The sequence below is a fragment of the Mytilus californianus genome, unplaced genomic scaffold (assembly GCF_021869535.1).
Source record: "Mytilus californianus isolate M0D057914Y unplaced genomic scaffold, xbMytCali1.0.p SCAF_2, whole genome shotgun sequence".
Classification (NCBI taxonomy): domain Eukaryota; kingdom Metazoa; phylum Mollusca; class Bivalvia; order Mytilida; family Mytilidae; genus Mytilus; species Mytilus californianus.
In genome coordinates, this window is record NW_026262668.1 from 101,024,573 (window position 1) to 101,040,545 (window position 15,973).

The following is a 15,973-nucleotide window of genomic DNA, read 5'->3' on the forward strand; positions in this document are numbered from 1 at the left end:
TGACACTTTCGAAAATAAGTTCTGATCAAATATTTTTAATGTGTTATACCCCTTGGAAATATTAATTATAACGGAAATCGCATTGCATTTGCTCGGAAGCTTACATTTCTCTAAGATATTTATAAAAAGTGTTTTCTTTTAGTTATTGCCCTTGTACCGAGGATAGATAAAATATGTGCAAAGTGGTGGACATTGGAACTTTGTTCTTTTATATACATGGAGATGTACTCAATTCTTTGTGTCTGTTTGTTCTGGGTGATATTTTATGGGAGACTGTAGGTATTCTTACTTTGGCAAATTTGTTGAAGTCAGTAGATATCCCCTTTCATTGCTAACATTCAAATAGATGTTCAGGAAAGCATATCAAATAATAGTTAATAGTACTTGATATCAAATTCCAGTTTATTGATTGACACAGAATGCCACAAATTGACAGAGCATATACATTTACTATAGAAAAAGCTTCTAATATTTTCTTCATCCTACAGTTTTGAAGTAAGATATCTATACTTTTATACCTTTACTTTTAATGATTAGAATGAAATTCTTTACTCTCTGAAAACTTTTCAATTTAAATCATTTCACAAAACAATATTGAAAGGATCTTAGAAAAAAATAGTAGCCCGAATGAGTATCCTTCTTTTCCTTGGGATCAGCCATATTTTAAGGAATTTAAATAAAGATAATTCTAAGTTTTATAAAAGCACACTGGATTCATCAAATTTTGCATGCATTTGCGTCTCTTGATTAAGTCTACAACTTTACTAGATAGATCGTTGCTGATTTAAATGTTGCTGTTGTTTGAAAATATACCCCCTTAACCTTTGATTTGTTAAACAGCCATAAAAAATAAGTCCCAAAATGTACTCCTTCATTTTTACAATTTTTCTTATTAATTGAAAGGCATAATAAATAAGACAGAAACTGTACAAAGCAAAAATGATTATCAATACATGCTAATATGACTGAAATCATAAGTTAACTTTGTCTAGTAGTTAATGCATTTAAATGATGATTTTGAGTACTTTCTGTTTTGCTTATAAAATTGAAAACAATAAAAGATTATATTTACCAATGACTTACCAGTTGTATATATTGTACTGAAAGATAATTTAAACAGATGTACAGGTAACTTTAAGTTTTTTCTGTCATATATTGTTGCTGTATAAATGACAAAGGTTTCAAAATCTTGGCTGAATTTATATATTTTTAATTGTATTATTTTTATAGCAAAGAAACAAATTGGAGAGTGATTTAGAAAGAATGCGGAGAGAAATGCAAGAAATAGAAACCCAGCTGGCTGCTGATAATGCTACTAACAGGTAAGACTTAAATTGTCTTGCAGTATTCAATTCACACAGATACAATCACGTCAAATAAAATTTGATATGTATAGAAACTACTTTGCAATTATATGACAAAAGGGTTTTCATTGCGAGTCCTCAGAAACATACAGCCTATTAATTAATATTATTGTGTTGATGCATTGTACGATGTATTTTTCTATAGAATGTTCATCATGTAAAAGATAAGAAAAATTTACCAATATTTGAATGATAACAAAATAGACAACAAAAACAAGAAGTTTATATATTTGCCACTTCGTGCTCACATCAATGGTTGCTTCAGTGGAAAAGCAAAATTCACTTGATATACATTATTCAAACAATTTTAACAAATTCACCTTATATTTCAGCACAAGAATAGAGAGAGAAGATGCAAGCACAGGTTTGTATAAATTGGGTTATAGTTTGTGTAGATTTCTATAATCTCAAACCAAGTTTCAGCTTTTACTTCAAATTTGAATTTCAGTTTGTAAAAAATCTTCTTTGAAAATTCACAGATAACTGCTCTTGAGTAAGCTGTGCAACAAATATAAAATATTACTTTTTGTAGTTCTGTTTTGATCCAACAAGTTTTATTATTTGTAGGCCTAGAAATGTAATCAGCTAAGGACTCTAGTTTCATTCTCAAGTTATTTGTTTTGTTTCAGAGAAAACAAATAAGTTGAATTTCAGTGATATTGGTGAGCCAAATGAACGACCAGATTCTCGGAACAGTGATGTAATTCAGGAATACCAATCAGATGAGGAACTATTCCTTAGTCCCCACCCACCATCTCCCCCTCCTTTGTCACCCCAACAAATTGAAATTATAGAGGAAACTGACTTTACAACAGAATTTCGGAAACATGGCCTTGAACTCTTACCTGTAGAATCAAGCCATGAAAAAAAGAAAAGATCTAAGGTAGAAATAGAAGGTATAGAAGACAAAGAGCTAACATCACCAAGACGAAGTACCAGATCAGATATTGACCAGAAGCATTTATCTGTAATAGACCAAGTGAATAATGAGAATATACCTTCTCAAATTAAGTCATCACCATGGAAAAATCAGTTAGCACAAATTTCAACAGATAATATTACATCAAAGCCATCTAAACTGTTATATTCTCCCTTAGATCAGAGATCTCCTCAACTATCACCTGCTATGGAGAGAAAAAGGCAGAAGATTTTGTCTCCATTGGTTACAAATACTGTTGAAACAAAAAGGCTGAAGAGATGCTTTGTTTCAACTGGATTAGTTTTACCTCAGATGGTAAGTAGAACTACTATATATAAAGGAACCAAAAAAATATTTGTGTCAACTTTCATGTGATAATAAAATGAGTGTTTGTAGGTAGGGAATTTGTTATGATCTGCCGACATTAAAAGACGAAATTAAAACAGGAAGTTTTGTGACCATACTAAAGTACGAGTAATTCCAGGATTCGTTCTGTATATGAAATTGACAGGAAATCACCAGGTTTTTTTTCCGAATCTGCAAGTCTGATCCAGCAGCAGCTGCATAAGCTAACTTCTTAAAAGCTTTATATTTCCCAAGGTGGAAGACCTGGATGCTTCATACTTTGTATATAGATGCCTTATGTTATGATGTTTCCGTCTGTCATATGTCCATTGTCCTTGACCTCATTTTCATGGTTCAGTGACTACTTGAAAAAAGAGTTAAGATTTTTTGTAATGTTAATTTCTCTCTTATTATGAGTAATAGGATAACTATATTTGATATGTGCGTAGCTTGCAAAGTCCTCATGCCCGTCAGACAGTTTTTATCTGATCTCGACCTCATTTCATGGATCAGTGAACAAGGTTGAGTTTTGGTGGTCGAGTCAATATATCAGATATACTATAAGCAATAGGTCTTCTATATTTGGTGTATGGAATGATTGTAAGGTGTACATGTCCAACTGGCAGGTGTCATCTGACCGTGACCTCATTTTCATGGTTCAATGGTTAAAGTTAAGTTTTTGTGTTTTGGTCTTTTTTTCTAATACTATATGCAATAGGTCAACTATATTTGATGTATGGAAATTTTTTACAATGTACATGTCAGTCTGGCAGGTTTTATTTGACCTTGACCTCATTTTCACGGTTCATTGCTCTGTGTTTAGTTTTTGTGTTTTGGTCTGTTTTTCTTCAACTAACCAATAGGTCAACATATTTGTTGTATGGCATTGTCTGGCAGATATCATCTGACCTTGACCTCATTTTCATGGTTCATTGGTCAATGTTAAGTTTTCATGGTTAAGTTTGTTTCTTAGATACTATTAGCAATAGGTCAACTATATTTAATGCATAGATTGATTGTAAGGTGTACATGTCTGTCTGGCATGGTTCATCTCACCTTGACCTTAATTTCATGGTTCATTGGTCAATGTTTAGTTTTCCTGTTTAAGTCTGTTTCTTAGAAACTATAAGCAATAGGTCAACTATATTTGGTGTATTGAATGATTGTAAAGGTGTACATGTATTTCTCGTTTGGTTTATCTGACCTTGACCTCGTTTTCTTGGATCATGTTAAGTTTATGTGATACTTTTAGTAAAGCTTTATATTTAGGACTATCAACATAAAATCAGTGGTCAGTAAAGAAGGCGAGACATTTCAGCGTGTGCACTCTTGTTAATTGTATTACCTTTAAAAGTGTTTGAATATAACAGATAATAGTTGCACTCGTTTATTTATGCATGAAATCATTTTGTATTTTACGATTAAGTGTCTTATCTGGTGAAGACAATTTCACACATGCATATTACATGGTAAACAAAGCACATGTTTAACTCGTGAAAAATTACTTTTTTCTATGTAAATTAAATGAAGTTTTAATTTTTAAATCAGAATTGACGATTGTCTTTGCTGAAAAGTAATTAAATAATGAAGAGAGTTGTCATGGAATTTTAATTTCTTTATAATATTTGTTCTGAGCTTGTGATCACTGTCAGGTGTGAATTAAAAACACAGGTAAAAGTGATAAGCAATCACTAGCCAATATTTCCCTGAGGCAATAATATAGCTATTAGGAGGGCCCTCAGGATTATCATACTATACTGGAGTGGCAGTTTTATTACAGGAAAGGGATTACAAAACAAAAACAAGTCCAAAATGGCGATTAAGAAACCCAATCTCAATGAAATGCCCGAATATATTTCTGTAAAAAAATAAAATTTGTCCTAAATCCAAATCTGCTGTTTAGGACAAACAGCTTTCAGTTTTGGTCATGACTGGCAAATATGACCGCTTCCGGACCCTTGGGTCCCCCATAAGTCATGCTCTTCCGTTTTAGGATTCTATGGGCCTAAAGAGTTTATTTATTGTGTCTTCATTTGGTTTTAATTTGTTTTGGAAATTTGTCGCTGAGTTTTTATTTTGTTGAAATGTTTAGTTTTATCGTTAAATGTATTAATAGCCATTTGATATTTAGTATGATAATGTATTAATAGCCATTTGACATTTAGTATGATAATGTATAAACATCTGCATTTTAGCTGCAAGTAGGAAATGAGGATCTGCCCTCTTAGAAAAAGGAGACCATTTTTGTGTCTGTTTAGTAGACAATCAGCCAAAAATTATATGGTGTAAGCCGTCTTACAATTACAATTATTTTCCCCATGCAATCACACAGATGCCCATTAAATAGAATTGAACATTGTATTTCAGAAAGAACTACAAAAGCTAGCAGTTTTAAATCAGTGTCAGTTTTGTACAAAGTTTAGTAAAGATGTTACACATGTCATAGTTAAGACTGGTAAGTAATTCTTATGCATTTCAGATACTTATTAAGGTCAAAGGGTCAGTTTATGCTGTTGCCACTGTTTGGCTTCATCATCCATTGCTTGTCATCTGTTATCTTTTAAATTTTTACACTTTCATCAAATCTCCAAACTTCAAGGCCAATTTGAAATTAAATTTGCAGGAATAAGACAATGAAGGTCCTGTAAAACTTCCTTAGTTTCTTCTGATCAGATAAAAATATAGCTGTCAGAGGCAATTCCTCAATCTGGCCTTAGTAGTAAAGATTCTGTATTCATCACTCCTTTTTGGTAATTACCGGTACATGTAGTAATTTCTCATTGTACTGCAAGTTCTGTAGATAGTTAAGATATGCTTATACATTGATTCTAATTGTCCAATTTTTAAAAATCTAATCTGAAACAACAAAGCAAAATGTTTTGAAATTTTAAGGGATTAATGAAAATAGAAATCTTCTGTAGCCAAAAATGTTAAATATTATATTCCTTGAGCAATAAGAATTAATTTGCTAGGAAAACATTCCTCTAGTTTATGAATTATGGCAGTTGACCACAAATCTGCCACTCTAACTAACACATAAATTAATCCTCATTTTTTGGGGCAAAAATCATTCTAATTGCTCCCAAGCAACCAAGCTTTGTCCATAGCAACTTTTGATTAATTTTTTTACAAGATTTGATTTCAATATTTTACATCAATACAAATTGTTTAAGATGCATATTGTAAAATGTATCAAACTTGAATGAAAATGTCCAAAAGAATGAATATTAGAATATTAACTAATGTACAATATACTTATGGAGAAGAGTAATGTTAGATTATTGTTTTTCATTACATCTTTTACAGAACCCATTGGCAGTCGTGTATGTGACAGAACATTAAAGTTTTTTAAGGGGATATCTCAAGGTTGTTGGATTTTAGATTATGAATGGGTTGTTCATTCAAGAGCTGCTGGTAATCTATTGCCAGAGGTATGTTTAGTAAATGTTATTCATATGTAAATTGGTATCAGTTTATAACAACATGAAGGATGTAATATATATCAATGAGAAAAGCTTAGTAGCTTCTTAAACATGTTGATACTTATAACCCAATAATGAATAACATCCAAATACAAGTGCACACAGTATAATATACACTTGCATGCAAAATAACAAGAACTAAGGTGTTTTGTTTCTGGGGTCTGCAACAACAGTAGTGTCAACAATTGTTAAAGTTTATGATTAGTCAGTTTTAGATCTTAGATTCAGTTGTGCCAATAAATTTCAACATTTCCATTATACTATCAAAATTACACACAGAAGACCCTTTTTTTCTGTGTCAACATTTTTCTATACTTTGATGTTCTGTTATTTTAAGCACTTTTGTCTATTGTTGTATACATTATCTGTACTTGCTATCATCATAAAGTGCTATGAAATATTCTCATATTTTAATGGTTTTCTTTTCCATACACTAACAGTCTTCATACTATTATAATTATAGAAATATCTGATATTTGGAGCAGAATTGAATAAGGTCAATGGAAAATTAGTTTCTAAATTTGGTACTGTACAGTAAAAAACTAAATTTTGTTGACCTGTGATTTTATTTAATGATTTATATTAAAAGAATTTCATATAAAATTGATGACTATTTTTGCTTATTATATGTTAACTTGTTTTCTGTCAATGTGCAAACATCTTGGTTTCAGAACACAATGTTCTCCCCAAGTCATTTAGTATCATGGTAATGTGATGCTATATTGCTTGATGTAATGTTATTTGAATGATTTTCTTATAGATTGTGTTAAGGATTTTGTGCTATAATTTCTAGAAACAAGATGGCATTTCAAATTCCATGTTTACCAGGATGCTATATAACATTTAAAACATGATCTTTTTAATCATGAAACAGATCTCCATCCAAAGTTGGATTTACAAAGCTCCTTTGCATAATAAACCACTTTTGATTTTGAATATAACCTTTCAGGCTGATTATGAAATCAAAGGGGATACTGTGACAGATGACTTTCACTTTGGCCCAATGAAATCAAGACAGAGTACATCTGGTCCATTGTTTGATAACATGCAGTTCTTGGTTGTAGGAGATAGTAAAGGTTTACAAAAAGGTAATTGTTATAAATTGTCATGTTATGAAAGGCTGTAGAAGGGATTTGTACAATAAGTCTATGGATATAGTTAAACACTAGACCCAGTGGCAAAATACATTAAAAATATCAAGAAACTGTTATGGTTTTATTGATCTAAATCATGCAAAGGGATAAACTTTCAAAATTTTTTTTCCATTCTTCACTAATGACCTATAAACCAGGGCTTCCAAAACGGTCATATATTCCGGACTTGACCGAAACTTTCATAAAAAGTCCGGCTGCTCTCAGCCTCAAACGGTCAAATAGAATTGGTTTGCCACTTTTTGTTATTCAAGGCATTTTCATAAAACGGTCATTTCAATTTTTACCAACTATCGATCGATAAAAATGTCCGTTTGGGGCTTTGGGCATGTCTGTTTGAGCATTTTAGTTTATAATTGTGGCAATCTATTTCACAAAGATATTTCGGTCATAATTGGGTTTAATAAAACAGATGCAGCATATTTCAGATACTTTGAAGTGTCTAAGTTAGTCTAATCCTCTGGGTACATAAATGTACCGCTTGGTCTTTAGCTTGTGTACATCAATAAAAAGTAGAAAAAACACGTTTTCTTTTATTTAAATAACAACAAGCTGTCAAACAATTATCCCTTCAATAAGTTATATTGAAGCCATAAATCATTCACTGATTACAGGTTTGTAACCTTTGATGAGGTGTCCATAGCTTGTCTTTATCAATAGAATTAATGATGCATAACACTGTACATAAAGGTGATCAGGTTAACGAGGTCAAACATGTAAGCGTGTATGGAACAACATCCTATTTAATTACGCTTTATAGATATTATTTTAAATGAGCATTCAGTTTAAAAAAGTATCCTGATATTAAAAAGTTATTCTTCAAATAAGGATATTTATAAATGAATAAGTATGATATATATTATTTTATTTAACACTGTACATCGTGTTAAATACTGGGGTACTCTAAAGGGGAAAATTTATTGAAATATATAGGAAAAACACCTAGAATAGCTGAGTTGTCCAATAAATAAGGGGGGGCGTTCTCTATTCTTGTTTTCATATTAAAAACTGTTTTTATAATTGAAATCATAAAGAAGAATATCCAATCATGACAATCTCCGACTGTTATAAAGACTTTGTCTCAAATTGAACTTTACAAATCCGCCATCATGGGCAAACGTAAATGTGACGATTCCGATCAAAATTCGAAATCTGCTAAAAATGCTAGAAGCTTTATTCATAAATGGTTACAACTGTTTTTATGGTTAAGATTTGACAGTATGCTAAATGCCATGTTTTGTGACATTTGTCAAAAACATGAACTTAAAAATAACTTTTCGAAAGTCAGCCGTTGTAGAGCATGCTAATAGCAATGACCACGTTCAAGCTCTTAAATTAGAGACAGCTTCCAAAAGTAATCCAATTGTATCAGTATTTGAGAAAGTTCATGAAAAGACTGACAACGCAATGTGTGCACCTTGTTCCGTAATGCTTACTTTATTGCTAAAGAAAACTTACCAATGGACAAATTTCAGTCAATAAATGATTTAACTAAGTTAAATGGTGCCGTGATTACTTCTAAATTACATCAAGAGAACAATGCCTACTCCGAATTTATTCAGACAATTTCCGATATTATAGAGAAAGAGGTGATGTCCGACGTAAAGTTAAGTCCCGCCGTGGCAATTATGATCGACGAGTCAACTGATCTGGCTACGCAAAAACATTTAATTTTGTACTTATCATACCTCAAAGCTGGTGAACTGAAAATTAGTTTAAATTATTTATCAACTGAGTATGTTTTTATTTATTCTTCTTATTTTCTAAATCAGGTTGGGAAATTGGGTTATTACTGTTCAGTAGATATTACATGGTTTAAAACAATATCCTTCATTGGGCCTCCTCAATGTTATCTATAAATACCGCATCAGTTGTAAAAGTCACGTGGTCAGGTAATCAATACACAAAAAGAAAAGTATCACGTGTATTGATGATCAGGTTGTACTGCAATTAAAGCCAACATCAACAGTTTCAAATATGATACCCTTAATTTTCAAAGTGTTAAGTACTCACAGAGAGAAGATAGATTATATAAACAGAAACAAAAACATTAGAACAGTCAGGTACTGAAGCTGATTGATGCAATGATGATTACTGTATTACGATACACAGAAAAATGACACAATACCGAGGATAATATTTTATTTATTTTTAGAATGAAGAAAACAAAACAGTTATAAATAATTTTATTGCATATAACACTACTAATTATTTAGACACATATATCAATTTATGCATCCTCTCAGTTACATTTAAGTATCCAGCTGATCATTGACCGTCAAAATATTTCTTTGAAAAATGTCCGGCTGTCGTCAGGAAATTTTGGAAGCCCTGCTATAAACATCATCAATATGTTGAATCCAAATCAAGGATAAAACACTAAGTTTCCCACTTAATTAGAAAGTGTTGTGTCTTTTACTGAAAAATATACATTTATCATTTAGCCACCAATAGGAAATTTTTTTCATTGAAAATTTTCAGAGGAATTACTTTCTGATGATCAGATTGGCTTATAAGTATATTATTTATCTGAAATTATGAAGTCTAGCTATAAGAATCAAGTGCTAAACGAAAAAGCTTGATGATGCTTCCTGGTTGAAGGAGTTATATTTTGGTTGTTGTGCCTTATTATTTGGGTAAGATTTATGTCTAAGTTAATGTTGGTTAATGGTTATGTATGAATTTATATCTAATTAACTTAAAGTAGTAGGATCATCTAAACTCACGTAAAAATACTTTTTGGGGAGTAGCCCAACAAATGGGCAAAACTAGGCCACTTTGACATACATAAATTTCCTGCTTCATTGACTCGGTTTTATGTCCAAATTATGTTGTGATAGATATTAGTAATTGGATTATCTTAACTTGTTTAATGATGAATATTGGGGAGTAGGTCAGCATCATGGCAAAAAATAGGTCACTATGACTGAATTCATTCTTCATTGGCCTTACATCCAATTTATGTCTAGGTACCTTTAAGTAAGAAGATCACCTAAACTAGTGTAGAGTTTCAGCCAGTTAAAAATTTGTCCTTTGACCCATATATTTTCTGACATTTAGGCATTTAAACATTTTGTTAGTGAATTTGTAATCTTAGATTACATATGTTTAAAATCTGCCAAGCAAAACTTTTTATTGAGATTAAGTAAACATATTCATGTCATCTTGTTCTGAAATATGAAACTGCATTTGCAGATGATTTGAAGAGTTTATTAATATCATGTGGAGGCCAGGTTAAGTGTAACATAGAAGATATAACAGATCAGCAACACTCTGTTGTGATCACATGTTCAGATTATGATAATGATTCTGACGATGAAGATAGTCCTTCTCCAGATGAACTCAAACTTTTTAAAGGTATGTATAGTATAGTAGAATCTTAAATATTATGACACTAAAGGACAGTCTTAAACAAAGTTTGAAACAATGAAAGAAGATAGATGAGTTGAACAAAAAGTTAAATGTTCAGATTACTTATGTATGAGCAGCAAATGGCAAGATTCTTGTATGGGTTTTGTGATTTGATTACAATTATTGCCAGATTTTTATAAAACTTATACTGTAGGTTAATATCAGCAATATCTCTAACAAGTTCTATAATGGTGGACGATCCACCTTTTTTTAAAAGAGTTATGCCCCTTGGAAAATTAAAATATGTGCAACGCAGGGGACATTGGAACTCTGTTCTTTTATTAACTTTGTCAGTGTTTAAAAAAATACATGACTCTTTGGTATTCTTTGGATTTTAAGTTTCTTTTTCTTAATTAAGTTAATGTTTTTAATTATTTATTTCAGAGTTTTATGTTCACCATGGCTTACTGTCTATTTCGAGAGAGTGGGCCTTGGATAGTCTTACAGTGTATAACCTGCAGCCAGTAACTGACTATATATTGACTCCTGGTAAAATTAGTAAAAATGCTATACCAAACTTTGTTAGAGGATAACTTCCATGATTGGTGTAATACAATGTTGTAGTAGTTTGTATCTGATAATTATATACTATCTTTGTAAAATTAAAATATATAATTGAACAAAAGAAAGTCTGAAGTTATTTTAAATGTTAAACCTATGATATGGAGTAATCAATTGATGTTATGCTTTATCTGCATCCATAGACTGCCATGTTATATACTTACCTATAATGGACAATATTTTTAAAGTGCTATAGGATAACATATGAGGTGAAATTTATTATTTTTATGGACAGATTTACAATATCAAATGTGATAGTAGGCACATGTTTATTAAATATACAATCACACTGCATGACTATATGAGAAGATCTCAAAACCATAGAAGTATTCTATTGACAGGAACTACACCTATTTATTATCACTTTCTAAAAACCTGGGGATCTCTGAAGAAAATAAACAGAAATATTCTAATTGGTATGTCATTGTAAAAAGTCTTTTGTGACCAACTGCCCAGTGACGCTTCTTATCAGTCACATAGTTTTTTACGAGTTAGGATGATACCAATGCCTGTCAGAAAACACCTATATGTATTTCAAGTGTATCCATGCACATATAGTCTTTAACAAATTATCAAAGCAAATCAATTGTGCAAAAAACTTGGAAAGCAGACCAGATTATAAATATGTGACAAGATTTTTAATACTGCGCCGCTTTAAAGTTGACGGTATATAGTGATAGTGTAGTTGTTCTGTCTGTTCGTTTATTTGTCCTTCTGGCCATTCTAAAGGCATCTTTTGAATTCACAACTGCTCCTGAACAGCTTAACATGATTTTTTTTTTAACTTTCACAGAAACTTACTCACATGATGTTTATGTACTTTTGCATCTTCTATTCATTTCTTCTTCTTAATAACTTCTTCCTATCTTTACACAAAGTACATAGTGTAACCTCTACACCATATTAAACCAGAATCATGATTTAATAGAACTTTCTCAGAAAGGTAACTATATAATGCCAATTATTTTTAGGGTTTCCCTTACCATAGCATGGACTTTGTCATTGCCTTATTTGGGGTACTTATTTTGTTTCCACAAGTACTAAGATCCTTATTACAATTTATTTTGCTTCAAGATGTCTCATACAAAGATGTTAATTTGGGTAAAATATCTTTCCAGGTAAAGATTTGGCTCATGAATAATTTTACTAAAAACTGTTTGAAAGGTGGCTTTTAATAGCACGTCCAAATTTTGACGGGACGTATTATGGTACACAAATGTCGTCTGTCCGTCTGTCTGTCCGGCGTAAACATGTCGCACCGTAACTTGAGAATGACTTATCCAAATTTCATGAAACTTAACATAGTTGTTTCTTATGATGGTCAAACGATCTGTATACTTTTTGGTGAAAATAAGATTAAAACTTTTTGAGTTACGGGACTTAGTAACTAAAACAGGTGTGTGTTTTTTTTTCACATGTCACGCCATATCTCAAAAACAATTTATGATTGTTGCTTAAAACTTTACACAGTTCTTAGTTATATTAATCTTAAGATCTGTATACTTTTTGGTGATGATTCAAAATTTCATTTTTGAGTTATTGAGTATTTTGTAAAAAAAGGGGGAGGGGTTTTTCAAAGTCGCGCTGTATCTCAAAAACGATTTGTGATTGCTTAAAATTTTACACACTTCTTAGTTATATTAATCTAAAGATCTGTATACTTTTTGGTTTTGATTCAAAATTTTATTTTAGAGCTATTGATTTTTTTTTTATAAAAAAGGGGTGTTTTCACATGTCATGCCGTATCTCAAAAACGATTTATGATTATTGCTTAAAATTTACACACTTCTTAGTTATATTAATCTAAAGATCTGTATACTTTTTGGTTTTGATTCAAAATTTTATTTTAGAGATATTGAGTTTTTGTGGAAAAAAGGGGGGTTTTCGCATGTCGCGCCGTATGTCAGAAACTATCAATCATTATTGCATAAAAATTCACATACAAGACGACGGGCGTATCATGCGCTCATGGCGCAGCTGTTTATTAAAGGGAAAATTCGCGATTTTTTACTTTTCATCTTATTATGTTCATAATACCATAAAAAACATATTTACCAAGTTTTATCTGGATATGAACACTAATAAAGAAGAAAATTAGGAATTAATAATTTAATTTATTCCAACTTCCTGACTTATGTGACGTAGTTTAAGTCTTTTTGCATGCCAGGAGTGAATAAATCTCATTGTAAGTCTTGTTCGTTAATCATCTAATAACGCGATTTAAAGCGCATCGACGACTTTTGGCGTAGCTATTAACCAACTAGTAATTAAGAAAGTAAAGTGATCAGCTGTGCAACTTTCAAAATTAAAATGTACGATTTATATTTAAAGGATTTCTGATATGATTATAGTAATAAAAGTAAATCATACAATAGAATATATTTTTATGATTTTTTTTTTTCGACGGATATTTTGAACAAACATATATAACTGATATTGTTTTACAAATGCATGTTTGTATTCTCACCTGAAGGCTTTTACTTCAGTCTAGCAAACATTTCCCACTAGTACTGTGTAAATACAATGTGTATTGTATTGTGACACTTAGTGACTACCTGTTGAATGCGTGGTTAAATTCCAGGCAATTAAAAGATTAGCATTCTGTAATTCTATTCTTTTGATTTTCACGCAGTGAATTTTAGCCAACACGCTTCACCGTTACAGGTGTGAACAACATTTCGTATGAATGATAAAAACATTATTTATTTGAGGAGGAATATGGTGGAAAAATACCTGAATCGCCGTTATATACATGTATATCTTTTATATTTTGCGTAAGCTTAATTTTAAAATAGATAGGTGAGTATTTTGTTGTAACATCGAAATTCTGAATTACTTTCAATTAAATAATTTTATAAATAAAAATGGCACACGAAAACGAGCGTATGAACCAAACACTGTACTTCTTTTTTCAAATTATCATGGGTATTAACCTTGAATATTTCAATGTTTAGAGAAAATTATCGAGGTTACATGATTAATATAGCTTGGTCCGTCCACAGCGATCTACATTTACCTAATCGGGAATGCCCTTATTAAAATATTTAAAATCTCACAACGTATACATACTTTAGCTATTTGATCAACGATGTTTAGAAAAAATAACAGAATCAATATAACGTCAACTTTCCTTTTTTGAATGGAGACAGACCAGCTGAATTAATTTTCAATGTGCTTTATATCTTGTACCTTTTTTGCAAGACTTATCATTCATTCATAAACCCACTCTATACCAGAGACATATAAACTGACAAGAATACACCTAAAGCGGACAAGCAGTATATTCTTTAAGTTTCTGTGATTTAATACCAAGAAAGAAAAAATTCCCGAAATTAATTTGATACTTTGATACTCAATATTTTTCCTGGAAAATATTCACATCCTCGTTTGGTCTGAAAATAAGATAAGAATTTGGTATACAGAACATGCAGAAGTGTGAATGTCATAAAACCTTGTTATATCAGAAACCATTATAAATGTGAACCTGTATACGTAAGACCTCATGGGACGTCACCTAATATACAAGTAGCTCTGTTATACCCGGAAATGTCAAGGTCAATCACTACCGATACAGAATGTACCAATGCAAAGAAAATTCCGATGATTGTGAAGCATGACCATTCATGATTTTAGAGTAGTCTTAGGTGGAAATTGCCGGTATGATTTACATTCTGTCTAGATTTTTTTCTCTCAGTTTAAATCACTGAACTTAAAAAAAAAAAGAAACCTACGCCCAAGATCAGAATTCTTCATGTAAATTCATAAATACAACGTTCTTATTAAATATTTTGTAACTTCACCTCCAACCACCGCCCCCTCCCAACATGGGAACAGTATGTCTAACATTACAATGTTTGTGTAACTGCCCAATCAAAAAAAAAAGAAGAAAAAAGAAAGAGATGAACGGTAAGTCACATCAGATTCAAATATTTATATGGTTGATTGTCGTTAACCAGAGATGTATAGTTACATGTCTCTGTGTTAACTTATAAGAATGACAGGAAAGTATATACTTGAAATAGATTTATGATGAATAATATGCAACTGCAGCACCCCTTTTTATCAAAGTGTACATGCATGTATTTTAATGACTGTCCGTTATTTCGATTAAGAATGACAATTGTACGTGAAATTCTATAGTTGCCAGTGAGACTTTTTTTTACCAGATATGCGACTTTTCGTATTTATATTTTCTCTTATATTACTCTCATTTAATATTTTATGCATGAGTGCAATATTAGGAATGGTTTATCCCCCCTCCCTTTTAAGCTAACTAAATAAATTAATCAACCCTCTAGCTGACAAGACGTTAATACATCTACTATCAGTCTATTCGGAGTGAAGTTTCTTTATTTCTTCAAATAAGCTTTTTGGGGATCATTAGTGTACGTCCAGTGGCATATATATTACATGCAAGTCGGAACAGGAAAATTGACATGAGGTACTACCGGTATAATAGAACCATGTACACATTATTACATAATTATACATAATACACAACCATTGAGATGATGACGACTTTCTTAAACTGTTCAAAATAATCTAATTGAAATAAAAATCTGTGATTTTACTATGTGCATAACTTCGATGAACCAAAGCAAGTTAGATATCGACCTGTATTTAAATCAGATTGGTTTTGGATGTTTCTCTCGTATATTCAATATACATGTATATATTCTAAATTGCGACTATCTATAGTTCCGTAACCTTCTATCTAGGCGTATAATCCAATGATCGACA

General features: G+C 31.3%; 1 protein-coding gene across 1 annotated transcript in view; it reads left to right on the top strand.

The window, feature by feature from the left end:
• Positions 1–12,803, top strand: part of LOC127730582 (breast cancer type 1 susceptibility protein homolog) — a 40,816-nt gene extending 28,013 nt beyond the window's left edge. The window contains exons 10-17 of the mRNA XM_052239034.1: positions 1,231–1,322; positions 1,697–1,728; positions 1,994–2,598; positions 4,996–5,083; positions 5,935–6,059; positions 7,060–7,198; positions 10,457–10,618; positions 11,057–12,803. Of these exons, the coding sequence (XP_052094994.1) occupies positions 1,231–1,322; positions 1,697–1,728; positions 1,994–2,598; positions 4,996–5,083; positions 5,935–6,059; positions 7,060–7,198; positions 10,457–10,618; positions 11,057–11,205 (1,392 nt within the window). The 3' untranslated portion in view covers positions 11,206–12,803. The remainder of the gene's footprint in view (positions 1–1,230; positions 1,323–1,696; positions 1,729–1,993; positions 2,599–4,995; positions 5,084–5,934; positions 6,060–7,059; positions 7,199–10,456; positions 10,619–11,056) is intronic.
• Positions 12,804–15,973: the final 3,170 nt, after the last annotated feature.